General features: G+C 38.7%; 2 protein-coding genes across 3 annotated transcripts; both read left to right on the top strand.

Moving 5' to 3' along the window:
- The first annotated feature begins 3,977 nt into the window (after positions 1 to 3,977).
- On the top strand, positions 3,978 to 5,613 carry s100b (S100 calcium binding protein, beta (neural)). 2 transcript variants are annotated; one of them, XM_044048204.1, is made up of 3 exons: positions 3,978 to 4,062; positions 4,135 to 4,292; positions 5,235 to 5,613. In XM_044048204.1, exons 2-3 carry the CDS (start codon positions 4,155 to 4,157, stop codon positions 5,379 to 5,381), a joined length of 285 nt encoding a protein of 94 aa, XP_043904139.1. In that variant the 5' UTR covers positions 3,978 to 4,062; positions 4,135 to 4,154; the 3' UTR covers positions 5,382 to 5,613. The 2 variants fall into 2 exon arrangements, with proteins under 2 accessions (XP_043904139.1, XP_043904148.1); XM_044048213.1 differs by having other exon boundaries at positions 3,982 to 4,062; positions 4,138 to 4,292.
- A 1,246-nt stretch (positions 5,614 to 6,859) lies between these two features.
- Positions 6,860 to 10,677, top strand: LOC122783411 (small cell adhesion glycoprotein homolog). The gene is made up of 4 exons (XM_044048193.1): positions 6,860 to 6,951; positions 7,551 to 7,662; positions 9,112 to 9,162; positions 10,143 to 10,677. The coding sequence occupies exons 2-4, from the start codon at positions 7,563 to 7,565 to the stop codon at positions 10,340 to 10,342; spliced, it is 351 nt and encodes a 116-aa protein (XP_043904128.1). The 5' UTR covers positions 6,860 to 6,951; positions 7,551 to 7,562; the 3' UTR covers positions 10,343 to 10,677.
- The last annotated feature ends 3,740 nt before the right edge of the window (positions 10,678 to 14,417 follow it).

Genomic DNA, 14,417 nt, shown 5'->3' with positions numbered 1-14,417 from the left:
GTAGTAAAAAATAAAAGGTAAAGGTGCAATAAAATAAAAGTGCAGCACGTACACGACTCAGCAAAATGGAACCGAGCCATCGCTCATGAGATCATTTACAAATGTGTATTGTTGTGCTTTTGACACTGACATATGAGCTTCTGTGCATGACACACTGCTGCCCTCTAGTGGTCAACTCTTACTATGACAAGAAGTGGCAAAAATGGAACGAGCTAATGTTGCTTTCATGCTATTTTTGGGTGTTTTCCCCACTTGTATTTTCCTCCGCAAGCTCTTGAAGTGAAAAATAAAGCTTAAAAATATCTAATTTGATCAAGAAGAGAAAGGTCGGAGGTCAGAGAACTTTAGAAACATGAAAAATAAACACATTTAAGAAGGTAAACGGAATAAAAAATGCTCACAGAAGGAAAGAGACTGAGCAAACTGTGTGTGTGTGTGTGTGTGTGTGTACCTGCCAGTCTCAGGTTGTGCCAGGTGGTGACTCAGTGGCCTGGCACAACCTTCTCCAGGCCAGCAGCGGGAGATATAACAACGGAGGTTGCCGCGGCGACAGCTGAGCTGTGGGAACACGGGCTGGCTCCCGAGACACCCGGAGTGTTTGAGGACGCCGTCTCCCTGGAGCAAATATGCTGAAAGAGACACAAGAGAGAGAGGGAGAGAATAAAGAGAGAGAGTTTTACAGTGGAAGGCAGAGGCGTAAACGCGAACACCGAGGAAAAATATCATTTGTAGTTTGTTTAACTTCGTAGGAAGACATTAAAGCAATGTTGTCTTTAAAGACTAAACATCGTTTTACTAAAAACGATGTATAAACACCACCAATTTTTCATTTTTGCCAAAAAGGTTTGATTTTTGTGAAATAACCCAATAACAGCTGCTGTGTCGAATGCATGAGACGAGTCAACATTATGACTTGCTGGATGATAATTATCACACATTGTTATGTCCCTTTAACGCTGCCTCACTCCTGACACACACACACACACAGAGAGAGAGAGAGAGATGATAAGCGATGCTCTCTCGCCCCGGCTGTGTGACTCCGGTTCCCAGCATCTTTGGCCGCGCTCCAGCGTGTTTCTGCGCACAGAGATTCAGTGTTTGACGCCGACAACGGAGCGGCCTGTTGCCGTCCGCGTGAGCGAGGAAGACTGTGTTTATGACGGGACAAAGACGCAGTTTATCATGTCAAAAACGCCGCTGTGTCTGTGTGTGTGTGTGTGTGTGAGAGGACGCTGGAGGAAGACGTTCTGGGAAATGCAAGACACTGAAGACACTTCATCTAACCTTGAACAACCTTTACCTGCTTTGTCATAATGTAAAGGATACAGACACAGAACAGTGTGTGTTCTTTTCACAGGAGGCAGATTTATATCTATATCTGCTCTCTCTGTGACATTAGATGAACCCTTGGCGCTCACGTGGCACGGATCTGTGCCACAGCTGCACCCTTGGTAAATTGTAGTGATAATAACACACTGATATTAAAGTCCTTATATGGACATCCTGGCTGTGTGTGTTTATCGGTTTTTCCGTCTCCTTATGTGTTGTTGAGTCAAAGTTATGATTAATTTTATATCCCAAATAAAGTGGGAGTATTTTGTCAAAACAGACCTTATTTCTTCTATTTTTGTGCCAAGCGAACTTTGAAAATGTGACATGTTTCCAAATGTCACAGTACTTTTTGTCCAGGTGTGTTTCTACAGCTGGTGAGAATGGAATCATGTTAATTGTTGTCATTTCATTTTATATATGTTATTCGTTTCATTTTCTACACACTCTGGTTTATACCCTACAACAGTATTTATGATTTTCCTCCATGTACAATCAGAGGAAGCTTGCGTACCGCTGGTGGTACACGTGACCACAGTTTGAGAACCTGTGCCTGTGCTATAGTTGCTAAAAGGTTGGGACCTACTTTGTAAACTGTCAATTGATGAGAAAACAAATAGATAAATAAATAATAATTGTTATAGTCATAATAATAAAAAATATGTCTTTTTAAAGTGATATTAGAGTGATATTGTCAGATATCTCATGTCCAATCACGTTTATACTGTAAATATACTGTGTATATTCTGGTAACTTAAAATCTATTATGATTATTCTATATATTTTCACCTCTTTATCGTCTTATTGTCACTATTTCTCACATTCACAGATTCACATATTTATTTTTTACTGTCTTTGTTGCTGTGAAACTGTACATTTGCCTATTGTGGGACAAATAAAGGACTATCTTATCTCATCTTTTCCTATCTTTTCTAATCTTATCTCATCTTTTCTAATCTTATCTTATCTTATCTTTTCTTATCTAACCATTTAACAATCATGTGTTTTGTTTTTAGTCAAAAAAGAATGGACTCCACCAGTTTTTCTGTTCAGGTTAGTTTGTTTACAGTGTGTGTGTGTGTTTACAATGTTGACACCTGCTTTGTTATAATGTTACATTATATAATGTTAGTCATCACATTACCATATACATGCAGATTTCACCAATCAGACGTAAGAGAAGTGTTTCAGGGTTTGTTTAGAGTCTTTTTTGGGGTTAAAAACTAAGAACTTGAGCCTGTTTTTGCCTGGAGCATATGTAGTGTTTCTGTCTGTCTGTCTGTCTGTCTGTCTGTCTGTCTCTCCGGGCTGTGGAGGGCACACGTCTGGCCAACATCGGCCGTGAAAAGAGAGTGTTCATTCACATGCGCGGCCATCCGCTTCCTCTGAAACGGCCCTTTGTGTTTGAGCAGATGCTGGAACACGAGACAGAGAGCCACGTCTGGATCAAAGGGGGGGACACAGATAGATGGACAGATCTATATGGACAGACACAGATACACGGGGAGGTGTTTGGCTCTTAAAACACTTGTTTGTTCATCCCATTGAATCTTAATTAGTTTCAAAAGTGATTGGCAAGGTTTGGTAAAAACATCGCGTGTCGCGGCTGGAAAAAGACGCCGCTGCTCTTAAAATAAATAAACAGAAAATCAAGATTGAATTTCATTCTTCTTTGAAGATTTTAATTAATATCTGTCGCGTTTAAGCCATAATGAGTGCACACAACGGGGATTAAGTCAGTCAGCTCCACATGACTCCCTCAGTTTTTCACTCACAAAACGGTGAGTGTGGGTTTCTTTGAAAATCGCAATTTTGGTTTTTAGCCTCAAACCTTGGTGCTGTATTTCAGTCACTGAACAAATAGTTTTAATTAACTGATTCTAATGATTCACAAAAACAAAGTCACGGCAGTTTCATGCAGCCGTGCAGTGATGACTCTGTGCCGTGCCTAAAAAGGGCGGAGGAGGAAAACTGTGATAGAGGTTCCACACTGGGACTTTTAACTAAAAGCTCACACCTGCTTCAGGTGTTTTCATGAAAACGTTCTCCACTTTTCCTCGTCATTACACGGCCTTTTCCGGCTGAGCTTTGTAACCCACTCTCTACTGCACCAAACTCCATTGAGAAAATCGTCAATTTTACGTGGCAGCACACAGGAGCCGCTGATCCACTGCTGCCTTCATCACTAAGTTCAAATAGTGCTATTTTATGACCTTGATGGTTCTGATTCACCTCAGTGACACAAGCGTACACCACGAGGCAGCGATGGACCAGCAGCTCATGTGTCCCCACAGGCTAAAAACACACATTTTCTCTATGGAATTTGGTGTGGGAGAGCGAGCACCTGAGCCTTTTCCATTTTTACGGCACTGTGCCTCGAAGAAGACGGATTGTTCTAAATAAACACGCTCATTGTCGACCGTGACAACACTGAAATGAATCTTTAAAAAGTAAAATGAGAGGGTGAAAAAAAAGAGGAACAGTTGCCACTTTGTTGCACATTCACGTCTGAGAGAGTCTGACGGGCCGCGTCAGTGCTGACCAGTGCAGGGAGAGAGAGTGGAGTGAGGGGGAGGACGGCGGCCGCGATTGGTCAGAAGTTTGAGCTCCAATCTGGCAGACGTCCACGCCGCCGCCCCCCCCGGCGCTGCCACGATATAAAGGCTTCAGTCAAACGTCAGCCTCCACTCTCTGCAACCGCGACACACAGCCTCAGCTCGGACTGACCGCGAGGTAAGAGTGAGAATGAAGAACATTTATTATATCAGGTATAGACTCCTCACGACTCTCCTGTGCCTTTAAAAGCAGAAACGGTGAAGGTGAAGATGACTAACCTGGAGACATCGATGGCGACCATCATCGAGGTGTTTCAGAAGTACTCGGAGAGGGAGGGAGACCGGCACAAGCTGAAGAAGAGCGAGCTGAAGGAGCTGCTCAACGACGAGCTGCCCGAGCTGATGACGGTGAGGAAAGTTAAGAGTTAGTAAGTGCTAAAAAAAAAAGTTGATTTTATAATAAGAACGTAATATTATTGCAATAACATCGTATAACCATAGTCATTCTAAGTAATATTGTAGCAGAAACAATAGAAAATGTGTGTGGGACACAAGTTTAAACTTCATAATGTGCTTAATATCAATTGTGATTCCATGTGAACAATCAAATAAAGCATTCATTTTAACAATTTAATGTCTTTAAATGCTGTTAAAGTGAAATATTGAGGCACTTTTTAACCTAAATATACAGAGTTTATTTGACCACTTGTTGCACAAATGAGAAAATGTAAATATTTTAGAAAAAAAATGCTGTATTTATTTATTTGGCAACAATAACTGAGAAGACACAAATGAATCAAGTCAAATATTTAACCACTAAAACTCATTTTTCTGTTCAGGAATGCAAGAAAATAACCATCATTTCATGTGATCTTAATCAAGAAATAATAATGTGCTTTTTCTGGGTTTTTTTTGGAAATATTCTAGAATTGAACACAATAAACTTAATGTACAGCACTTTTCATACAAGGATTGCAGCTCAAAGTGCTTCACAATACAAGGGAAATAGAATTTAGTCAAAAAGTAAAAAAAACCTGTTTTAACTTTGAAATAAGACAAACGATGCAAATAAAACAGTAAAATACAACACGGGGTGGAATAAAAAGAGGTTAAAAAAAGGTTTTAACTTTAAAATAAACTAAAAAATGCAAGTAAAACACAACACGGGGTGAAAGAGCTTCTATATATTGTTGTGTTGACCTTTACAGAAATATAAAAAATGATTTTGATAATTGCCAGTGCTGTTAATTTAGGTCTAATGTATATTATTTATCTGATCTCTGGCCTTCATCTCTTTTTCTTTTGTCTTTGTCCTCGTCTGAACTCACCCCCACCTGCCCCGCCCTGCAGCATGTGAAAGACCAGGCGTCGCTGGACAGCCTGATGGAAAGCCTGGACACCGACGGCGACGCCGAGTGCGACTTCCAGGAGTTCATGACATTCATCGCCATGGTTACCGTCTGTTGCCACGAATTCTTCGTGCACGAGGACGAGTAACGGAGGTCAACAGCGAATTGTAAAGAAGCAGCAGCAGCAGCAACGCGAAACCTGTGGATAATACAGATGTGTTTGTTTGTTTGTTTGTTTGTTTTTTTAGCTCTAGTTCGCTATCATTTTAGGAATTATCCAGAAAATGGCTGCCATGCTTATCACCCCCAACAATCATTTATCTGAGACTTTGAGAAGGAGTTGCAGAGGAATAAAGCAACGTTGTGTTGAGATGACTGTATTGGCAGAGTTGTCTAGTTGTCTTTCTTGAGTTTAGCTGCTAAATTAACACTTAAAAACTCACGTGTACGACATTGTTGGTGTTTTTACTCACTTTAACATGTGCCTGGTTTATCCAGTGAAAACAAATCCTTTATTTGATGCTCTGAAGAAGAAGAAGAAGGAGAAAAACCTGTATAATCATTTGCATGGACACTTTTGTGTTTTATGTCTTTCTGCTTTTGGAAAACCTTTGACCTCATGTTTAGGTAAGTGGTAAAAAAATAAGGCATAAAAAAAAAAAAAGTTTGATTTACTCTCAATTCAACTCCAGTGCAGTCAAACAATCTAAAAATCAAGTTGTGTTGAGTCAAAGACGTCAGGGCTGGACCACAAACTCTCTATGAGGCCGCTTCTAGAGCTGCAACTAACCATTATATTCATAATCGATTCAGCGAGTAATCGTTTTACATCCAAAAAGTGTCCGAAAACGTTCAAATATGTCCATCAGTGTTTGTCACAACTGGAAATGATGATGATGATTAATTTTTAATGAGTTCTTCGTTATCTGAAGCAAAGAAAGGAAGAAAATATTCACATTTAAGAAGCTAAAAACAATCAGAAATCTTGTTTTAATCATGAAAAAAAGCTTCAAACTGATGCATCATTATCAAAATGGTTAAACAAAAGTTAATTAATCGAGTAATTGTTTCAGCTCTAGCCACTGCCCCTTTTAATTTCTGACAGGAAGTGCAAAGAAGAAACACGTGTGGCGCTCCTAAACTGGTAAAAAATATATTATTTTTAATATATTAAAAGAATATACAAATAAACAACCCAATAAGGGATAAAAAAAAGTCATCCTTTATAGCGGTGCACCCACCAAAACAATAGAGAAGCCTTAAACTGAATTTATCTTACAAAATAAAAGCATCACTGTACTTTTGGCACATTGTGTAAGAGCTATGGAACGAGAACTATAGCTGTAGTCACAAATTAATCCTACTAATAATAATAATAACAATAAAGATAATAATAAAACATATTAATGGTTCCTGAACTGTGAACATTTGTTGATTTTGTGTGTGTGGGTGTGTGTGTGTGATGATGTAAGAGGCGTTGCCAGCTGCACAGTTTCAGACATCTGCAGGCTGTTTAGCATCAGAGAGGCGGAGTCAGCTCTGCTATTGGCCAACGAGAGAACAGACCCGGACTCTGGGGACTGACACCACACCCATCTGTGTGTGTGTGTGTGTGAGTGTGTGCGCGTGTGTGTGCATGTGTGTGCACTCTTCTTCTTCTTCTTGTTCATGTTCATGTTCTTGGTGAATAAGGAGTTTCCTGCAGATTCTCCAAAGTGGTGAGTTGCTTTCATTTTTTTGTTTTACCTTTTGATAAAGTGATATTTGACTTTTTCGGACTTTTTCACACACACACACACACACACTTTCAGCTGTTGTTGACACTGCTATAACTCATCATAAGCTAATAACAACGCTGATAAAGTCACTAGCTGCGTTGCGAGTTCTCAGTTTGTCGTCTCTAAACTAAATCTGATTAAAAAGATGGAGATTTGAATGCGGTGATGAATAAATTCAGCTAAAGGTCACTTTTAATGCACTTCAGATTTATGTGTGTGTGTTATTTTTTTGTTGCATCCTAATGTTTTGCAGCTGTGAGCAGCAGCAGAGACAAAACAACCGACACTTTTGCTTTTCCCTTTCTGGTCTCATCCCCTGAGATCAATATTCACTGTGTGGAAATAACAATAAGCTTTACTTTGACTTTTTCTGATAAAAATACTTGTTTTTTGACAGATCCCTGTATGTGGAGCCGTTAAATGATGCGTTTAAGGACCGGTTGTTTCGTTTGTTGACATTTCAGGTTAACAATCAAGCAAAAAAAAAGACTGTTATTATGATATTTATGGTGATTTAGTTTATTTTCTTTGCTGTTTAGGTCGACGTAGTTATGAACCCGTCGCCTGGAGCTTGGTCTCTATCTGGACCTCACCTGACGTCCTCCCCGGCAGGAGAAACACAAACTCCTCACCCCACGACTGTGACAAATGGTACGTTCCTGTACGTGATAATGAAACTCCTGGGGAAATAATCTTATTCCGAGCTATGTAGAGCTGAAACCATTACTCGATTCATCGATTTGAACCTTTTTTTCCATGATTAAATCAAGATTTCTGGTTGTATTAGCGTAGCTTAAAATTTTAGCGAAGCTAACTTAAAATTTAAGCTAAAACAATCAGAAATCTTGTGTAATGTGAATATTTTCTTCATTTCTTTGTTCCATAAAATCTGAATCATTTTGGTTAGTGGACAAAACATTGTCATTTAAAGGTTCGACAAACACTTAGTGGATGTTTTCTGACATTTTATGGACGTTTATCGAGAAAATAATCGACTACAGAGATAACCGTAAGTTGTTATTAAATTGGGAGCAAATGTGTGAGACTTTTCATGCCTAAAACAGGAGGTATGACCATGGTTCAAGTTCCCGCCCCCCCTCAGAAAAAGCTTTCTCTCCCTGCTTAAATCACACAAAATATAAACATAACCCGGAAAGATTAGATTTATTAATACGTGATCAAAGCCTCGACGTGATGTCGACACACACACACAAACACACACACACACGGAGAAGTTTTGTGTTGAGCAGGGAGTGTCTTATCAGAGAGGAAAACACGGGAGCGAGCGTGACGTCTCCAGGGCCTGTCGCTGTGGAGATAAAGGCTGACGCGCTGATGATGATGATGATGATGATGGTGATGATACCCGCTGGCCCACATACGCTGCTGTTTCCACAGCAGGGCCGACGTGGGCCAAAGTTTGAAAATGTGTATATTTAAACACTAAAACAGGAAAAATCTACATTTATAATACAACACCTATAGGTGACTCTATGTTTTTACTCTTGATTGAAAGAAATTAATGTACTCATGTGAATATCGAGTAAAGGAAGCAACAGTTTTAAGAGGTTTAATGTTTAAAATCATGTCATAACACAAAGTCATAATTTACAATGACTAAGAATGAACTAGTTTTAGCATTTTTTCAAGATTCTCCCGATAAATGAGTTGAAATTCTCAAGTTTATCGCAACGTTTCCTGATCTCAAGTGAACAAAAAGGTTCAAAAATATGTGGGCGTGTGAATGCAGCCTCCCTCCCTCCCTCCCTCCCTCCCTCACTCACTCTCTCTCTGCAGGTTGAAAATAGACTAAGGCTGTTTGAATTCCACACGTGGTTGAATTCTGAGAGGTGGAAAATAAAGTTCAGCTGCTGTTTTTTCAAACCCCCCCCAAATAACTTTAGAACGTTAGCAACCTGTAGCAGCAATCAAAAAAAAAAACAAAGGAATTGTTTATAAATGACTCTGAGGTGATACGTTTGTCTAATATGAGACAATAACATCCATCGTGGTAGAGAGTATTTGGTTTAATTTAAAACATTAGACTTAAGAATGTTTCTTTTCTAAGAAATTATAATATTTACTTCATTGTTTTTACAGACTTTGCAAACATCAGCTCAGGTGATGGAGATTTGGCAGCCTTGATTGGAGGTAAGAATCTAAACCACAGTTATTATCAAATTATTATTATTTATTCTGACTTTAATCTCAGAATTCAGACTAATCTTTTTTTAATTTACTTTTTTTTTTTTCACATGTGGCCCTAATACTCTTCTGTAATTTCCTGATCACACATATTTTGAACCATACATCAATTAACTGTTTAGTGAATCTAAATTGAGAGATTATAATCCATCAAGACGTCGCAGTTAAACACATTTAGTTTAGCTAATGCACAGCATTTCAAAGTAAAATGATTTGTTGATTTTATATAAAGTTCACAATAAAATAAAACATTTTTATACTATAATACAAGTGTGAATTTGTCAGTTTGGGCCGGTGTCTATTATAATTTTAAAATAAGTGTAGGTACACAGGACATCCACTAGGGGTCGCATGTGACCTGCAAATCTGAAATATAATCTCTGGAATAATTAAGGATTAGATAAAATATCCTTCCAGATGGAGGATGTGGAGTCTTTGCAGGATGTAAATGTTAAAATGATGTTTCATTTTTTGTTAGTTTTTTCCTCATGAAAAGCCCTTAACTTTTCCACTTTCCCTTATAGATCGCATACATGTCATGTTGCATTATATAGATATTTTAAAGACGATAGAAATGTGTGCAAATGAGAATAAGTTGATTAAAACACATGACTTATAAAGGCAATGGTATGTTGTTGCAGGCAAACTTGGTGTATGATTAAATTCAAAACTTAGACGATGTGTGATTAAGTTTTTATGTTTTATGTTTTAATGTGCAGTGAATTATAAATAACTGCCAGATATTGAAATTTATTCTGGAAAACTGGGCAAAAGCACTTAGTTACAGGACATAATCTGTCCCTTTTATGGTAAAAAAAAACCAAACATATTTTGAGGCTTAGGTGTTGGAGGGTTAATATATATTTTAATGTAATTTTTGGTGTGTGATTTAAGGGACTTTTACATCGCTCGCTCTCTCTCTATAGGGATCGTTGGTTGTCTGCTGCTGGTGCTGACCTGTGTCATCGTGGTGCTTCTGTGGTGTCTGTCCAGACATAAAGGCTCGTACATCACCAACGAGATGGACGAAGACAACGAGATGGTCCATGACGGAGAAGACGACGATGAAGATGACGAGTCTCTGCAGCTGAAGCAGCCTCTGCAGAGCAAAGAGGACGAACGATGAGGAGGAGGAGGATGAGGATGAGGATGCAAGAGGTTACATTTGCAACCAGGGGCACAGAAACAACAACAAAGATTTTTAATCAAAGTTGTTTTAAGGATTGTTATTTTCCAAAAGTGACCCATTTTCTACAAGCTGCACTGCACACGTTTGCACTTTGGCACCACCAGATGGCAGCATCATGAAACTGCTCAGACAATCTCCACTGTCAAACAGTGCATGATGAAACTAACTGGATTAGAGTGTTCGATTTGTGTACAACGCTTTTTAAAATCGTAAATTATCCATTATTTAATTATCAAGGAGGAGTATTAGGGCCAAATGTAAAAAAAGTCATAATTCTGAGATTAACGAAAAGTCATAATTCTGAGATTAAAGAAAAAGTCATAATTCTGAGATTAAAGAATGTCATAATTCTGAGATTAAAGAATGTCATAATTCTGACTTTAAAGAAAGTCATAATTCTGAGATTAAAGAAAGTCATTATTCTCAGATTAAAGAAAAAGTCATAATTATGAGATTAACGAAAAGTCATAATTCTGAGATTAAGAAAAAGTCATAATTCTGAGATTAAAGAATGTCATAATTCTGAGATTAAAGAAAGTCATAATTCTGAGATAAAAGAAAATCTGAATTATGAGATTAAAAATTAATAATTCTGAGACTAAGAAAAAGTCACAATACGGAGATTAAAGAAAAAAATCACACATCTGAGATTAAAGAAAAAATCACAAATATAAGATTGACGAAAAGGTCAGAATTCTGAGATTAAAGTTTTTTCTCAGACGTTAATCTCATAACTTGTGGCCCTAATAGGTTTTGGTAAATTATATATGCATTTTATTTGAATTGATTAAATACACCTCTTAATCTTTACAGCATTTTGTTTTTGTTTGAGCAAACACAGGCAGCAGAACTAAATTTAGTATCGCACACAACATGTTGTCATGTTGTGAAAGCACAGGTTGACTTTCCTTTCAAAAAAACAAAGAAAAAAGTCTACTTTTGCAGAATAACAACCTTAAAATGTAACTTCTCACTCCTGAAAATAGATGCTGCTTGTTTTCTAAAAACGGTTTTGCAGCCTCTGCCACTCCTTCACCAGACAAATTGGATTTTTACAGGAATGTAACTTCCCTTCATTTTCCAAAGACAAAAAAAAAAAAGAGGCCAAAATAAGCCTCCAACCAGACGCTGATAAACATTTACTGGTATCTTAACGTTCCTCTTCTTCTTTTATTCCCAGGCTTGTTGTCAAACTCTTAACAATGAGCAGCTGACGGCCGACCCTGGACTCTGACTAACACTGTTGTGACTCAGCAACCAAAAATCATCTGTGTGTAAATATTTTTGAGGAAATTTCCAACCTGAATTCACCTCCTTCTCCATTTTTAAATAACAAATGAATACGATGTTGTTTTGTTTTGTTTGATTACATCTCTTCTTGACCACCTACACCTTTATAAGAATAAGAATAATAATAAACATTTTTGATACTTTACTGGTGTTTGTTTGTATTTTGGTAAGTGTGTAGTGCTCTACCTGGTGGCTAACGTCCAGTACTGCACCCTTAGTTTTTCAGCGCAAATCATGTCATCATCTGACATTTACGAGCCTTTTAAGAGCCAGCAGCTCTTTCATAAATTAACACCAACACGACAAGCCAAACATTATTATTCCTACAACAACCTCGCGCTGCAAACAACAGCAACACTGTTCCAAAAAAAAACAAAAGGGCCAAGCAGAGCTAAATAATTGCCACATTACGTGGATTTATGACCAGACTGTTCTGCACTCGTGTGACTGGAATTAGGACATGATGAGAAATTCTTGCAGAGGCTCAAACACACCTGTGACAAAGTGTCATGTCGTGGAGGAAAGACGAGAATAAAGCGAGGTTTAATATAGGTTTTATAGAGACATTTGTTCACACCACTTTATTAGGTACACCTGCTCTACTGCTCACCGCAAATATCTTTACAGTTTGATGGACGTCAAAGACACGGAGGGTCAGTGAGGCACGCGAGGATGAATATGCTAGAAAATCATGGCAAGCAATGGCCGAATTGTTTTGTTATTTGGGACCATATATGTAACCAATTTTCTTTTTTACCTTCAGTAATCAGGTATTGAACCAAACACCAATCAACATTTATGTCTGCATAGTATTTTCAAGAAAACATAATGTATAAGCTAATGTCATCAAAAAAGGAATAACTTAGAAGCATTTATACATTTTCTGTGAACAAAAATAATGGGTCATTTGCAATAATTGGCCAATTAATATTAATAATATTAAAAAAAATTGAGATTAAAGACAGAATTCCGAGAAAAATAATCAGCATTCCGAGAAAAATAATCAGCATTCTGAGAAGAAAAAAAAATCTGAATTCTGAGAAGAAAAAAAAATCAAAATTCAGAGAAAAAAAAACAGAATTCTGAGAAAAAAAAATCTGAATTCTGAGAAAAAAGTCTAAGATGAAAGTAAGAATTTTCTTTTTGCACACGTGGCCCTAATCCCATATTTTAGCCAAATTTAAAACAATTAGACCTGAACTTTTCCACAATGGTCCTATGAGTGCAGGATTCTCTCTACATGTTGCAAAACTCCTGGATGTGGTAAAAACTCCTGTTATTGCGTCCGAGCGACTGGTGACATGTTTGTGTTCACCATGGAGTCGTGGGTGTTTAGAGTCACAGTGACTAACAGTTTCTGGTAAACCATTACCCAACAAACACCAACGCCATCCAGGTCAGGTCACACTCTGGGACGGACAACGCTTCCTTTAAGGATGGATGATCAGTGTGTGTGTGTGTGTGTGTGGTCCTGCCGGGTTTCACTTTCAGCTACAAAGCTGCCGCTGAGCCTCTGACGTCAGCTGCACATCAAACTCTGAGCTGCTGGTCAGAGCCAGGGAGAGAGAGAGCGAGAGAGGGTGTGAGCGTCATTGCCAAGATGTCTGGGATTCATTTTTAGGTCTGAGTCACTGTGGACGTCTGGTAATTGTGAGGAGGTGAAGTGAGCCACAGCGGAGGAAGTGAAGCGGAGCAACGACAGACGAGAAAAACAATGATGAAAAAAACTGTTCCATGTTAAACGGTCAGATTTGACTTCAACTCAACAACCTGACACAACGCAGAGCAGAGAGACACTTTTGATTTCACCTTATTTTAATGGTTCTTGCATCTATAGCTGCTGTTTGCTTTTTGTGTTGAATAATCATTTGGAGAAGGTTGCAGGCACGGCTGGATTATTAGATTACCAAGCAAGTGAAGATGATGGATTAATTCAAAGTTTACTGCCCCTCTGTGACATCCCTGATCACATGACTGTGCGTCTGTGACATCCCTGATCACATGACTGTGCGTCTGTGACGTCACTGATCACATGACTGTGCGTCTGTGATGACACTAATCACATGACTGTGCATCTGTGATGACACGAATCACATGACTGTGCGTCTGTGACATCCCTGATCACATGACTGTGCGTCTGTGACGTCACTGATCACATGACTGTGCATCTGTGATGACACTAATCACATGACTGTGCGTCTGTGACGTCACTGATCACATGACTGCCCCTCTGTGACATCACTGATCACATGACTGTGGGTCTGTGACATCACTGATCACATGACTGTGCGTTTGTGACGTCACTGATCACATGACTGTGCGTTTGTGACGTCACTAATCACATGACTGTGCATCTGTCATGTCACTAATCACATCTGTGCATCTGTGACATCACTGTGTATGTCTGTGACATGAACATGACTGTGCGTCTGACATCACTGTGCATGACTGTTTGTGATGTCACTAATCACATGACTGTGCATCTGTGATGTCACTAATCACATGACTGTATGTCTGTGACATCACTGATCACATGACTGTGCGTGTCATCACTGTGACCATCACTGACACATCACTATCTGTGACATCACTGATCATGACTGACGTCACTGATCACATGAATAATCACATGACTGTGCATCTGTCATGTCACTAATCACATGACTGTGTATCTGTGACATCACCATGACTGTGCGCCTGTGACATCACTGATCATGATCAT

Source organism: Solea senegalensis, linkage group LG2 (assembly GCF_019176455.1).
Source record: "Solea senegalensis isolate Sse05_10M linkage group LG2, IFAPA_SoseM_1, whole genome shotgun sequence".
Taxonomy (NCBI): Eukaryota; Metazoa; Chordata; class Actinopteri; order Pleuronectiformes; family Soleidae; genus Solea; species Solea senegalensis.
Note: the sequence above shows the minus strand (reverse complement) of the source record. Positions and strands in the feature narration are given on the sequence as shown.

Excerpts from the sequence above, each read along its gene's own strand:
- s100b (XM_044048204.1), top strand. The coding sequence starts at position 4,155 with ATGACTAACCTGGAGACATCGATGGCGACCATCATCGAGGTGTTTCAG. Across the intron at positions 4,293-5,234 it reads AGCTGCCCGAGCTGATGACG|CATGTGAAAGACCAGGCGTC; the intron begins GTGAGGAAAGTT and ends CCCGCCCTGCAG.
- LOC122783411 (XM_044048193.1), top strand. The coding sequence starts at position 7,563 with ATGAACCCGTCGCCTGGAGCTTGGTCTCTATCTGGACCTCACCTGACG. Across the intron at positions 7,663-9,111 it reads CCCCACGACTGTGACAAATG|ACTTTGCAAACATCAGCTCA; the intron begins GTACGTTCCTGT and ends TTGTTTTTACAG. Across the intron at positions 9,163-10,142 it reads TTTGGCAGCCTTGATTGGAG|GGATCGTTGGTTGTCTGCTG; the intron begins GTAAGAATCTAA and ends CTCTCTCTATAG.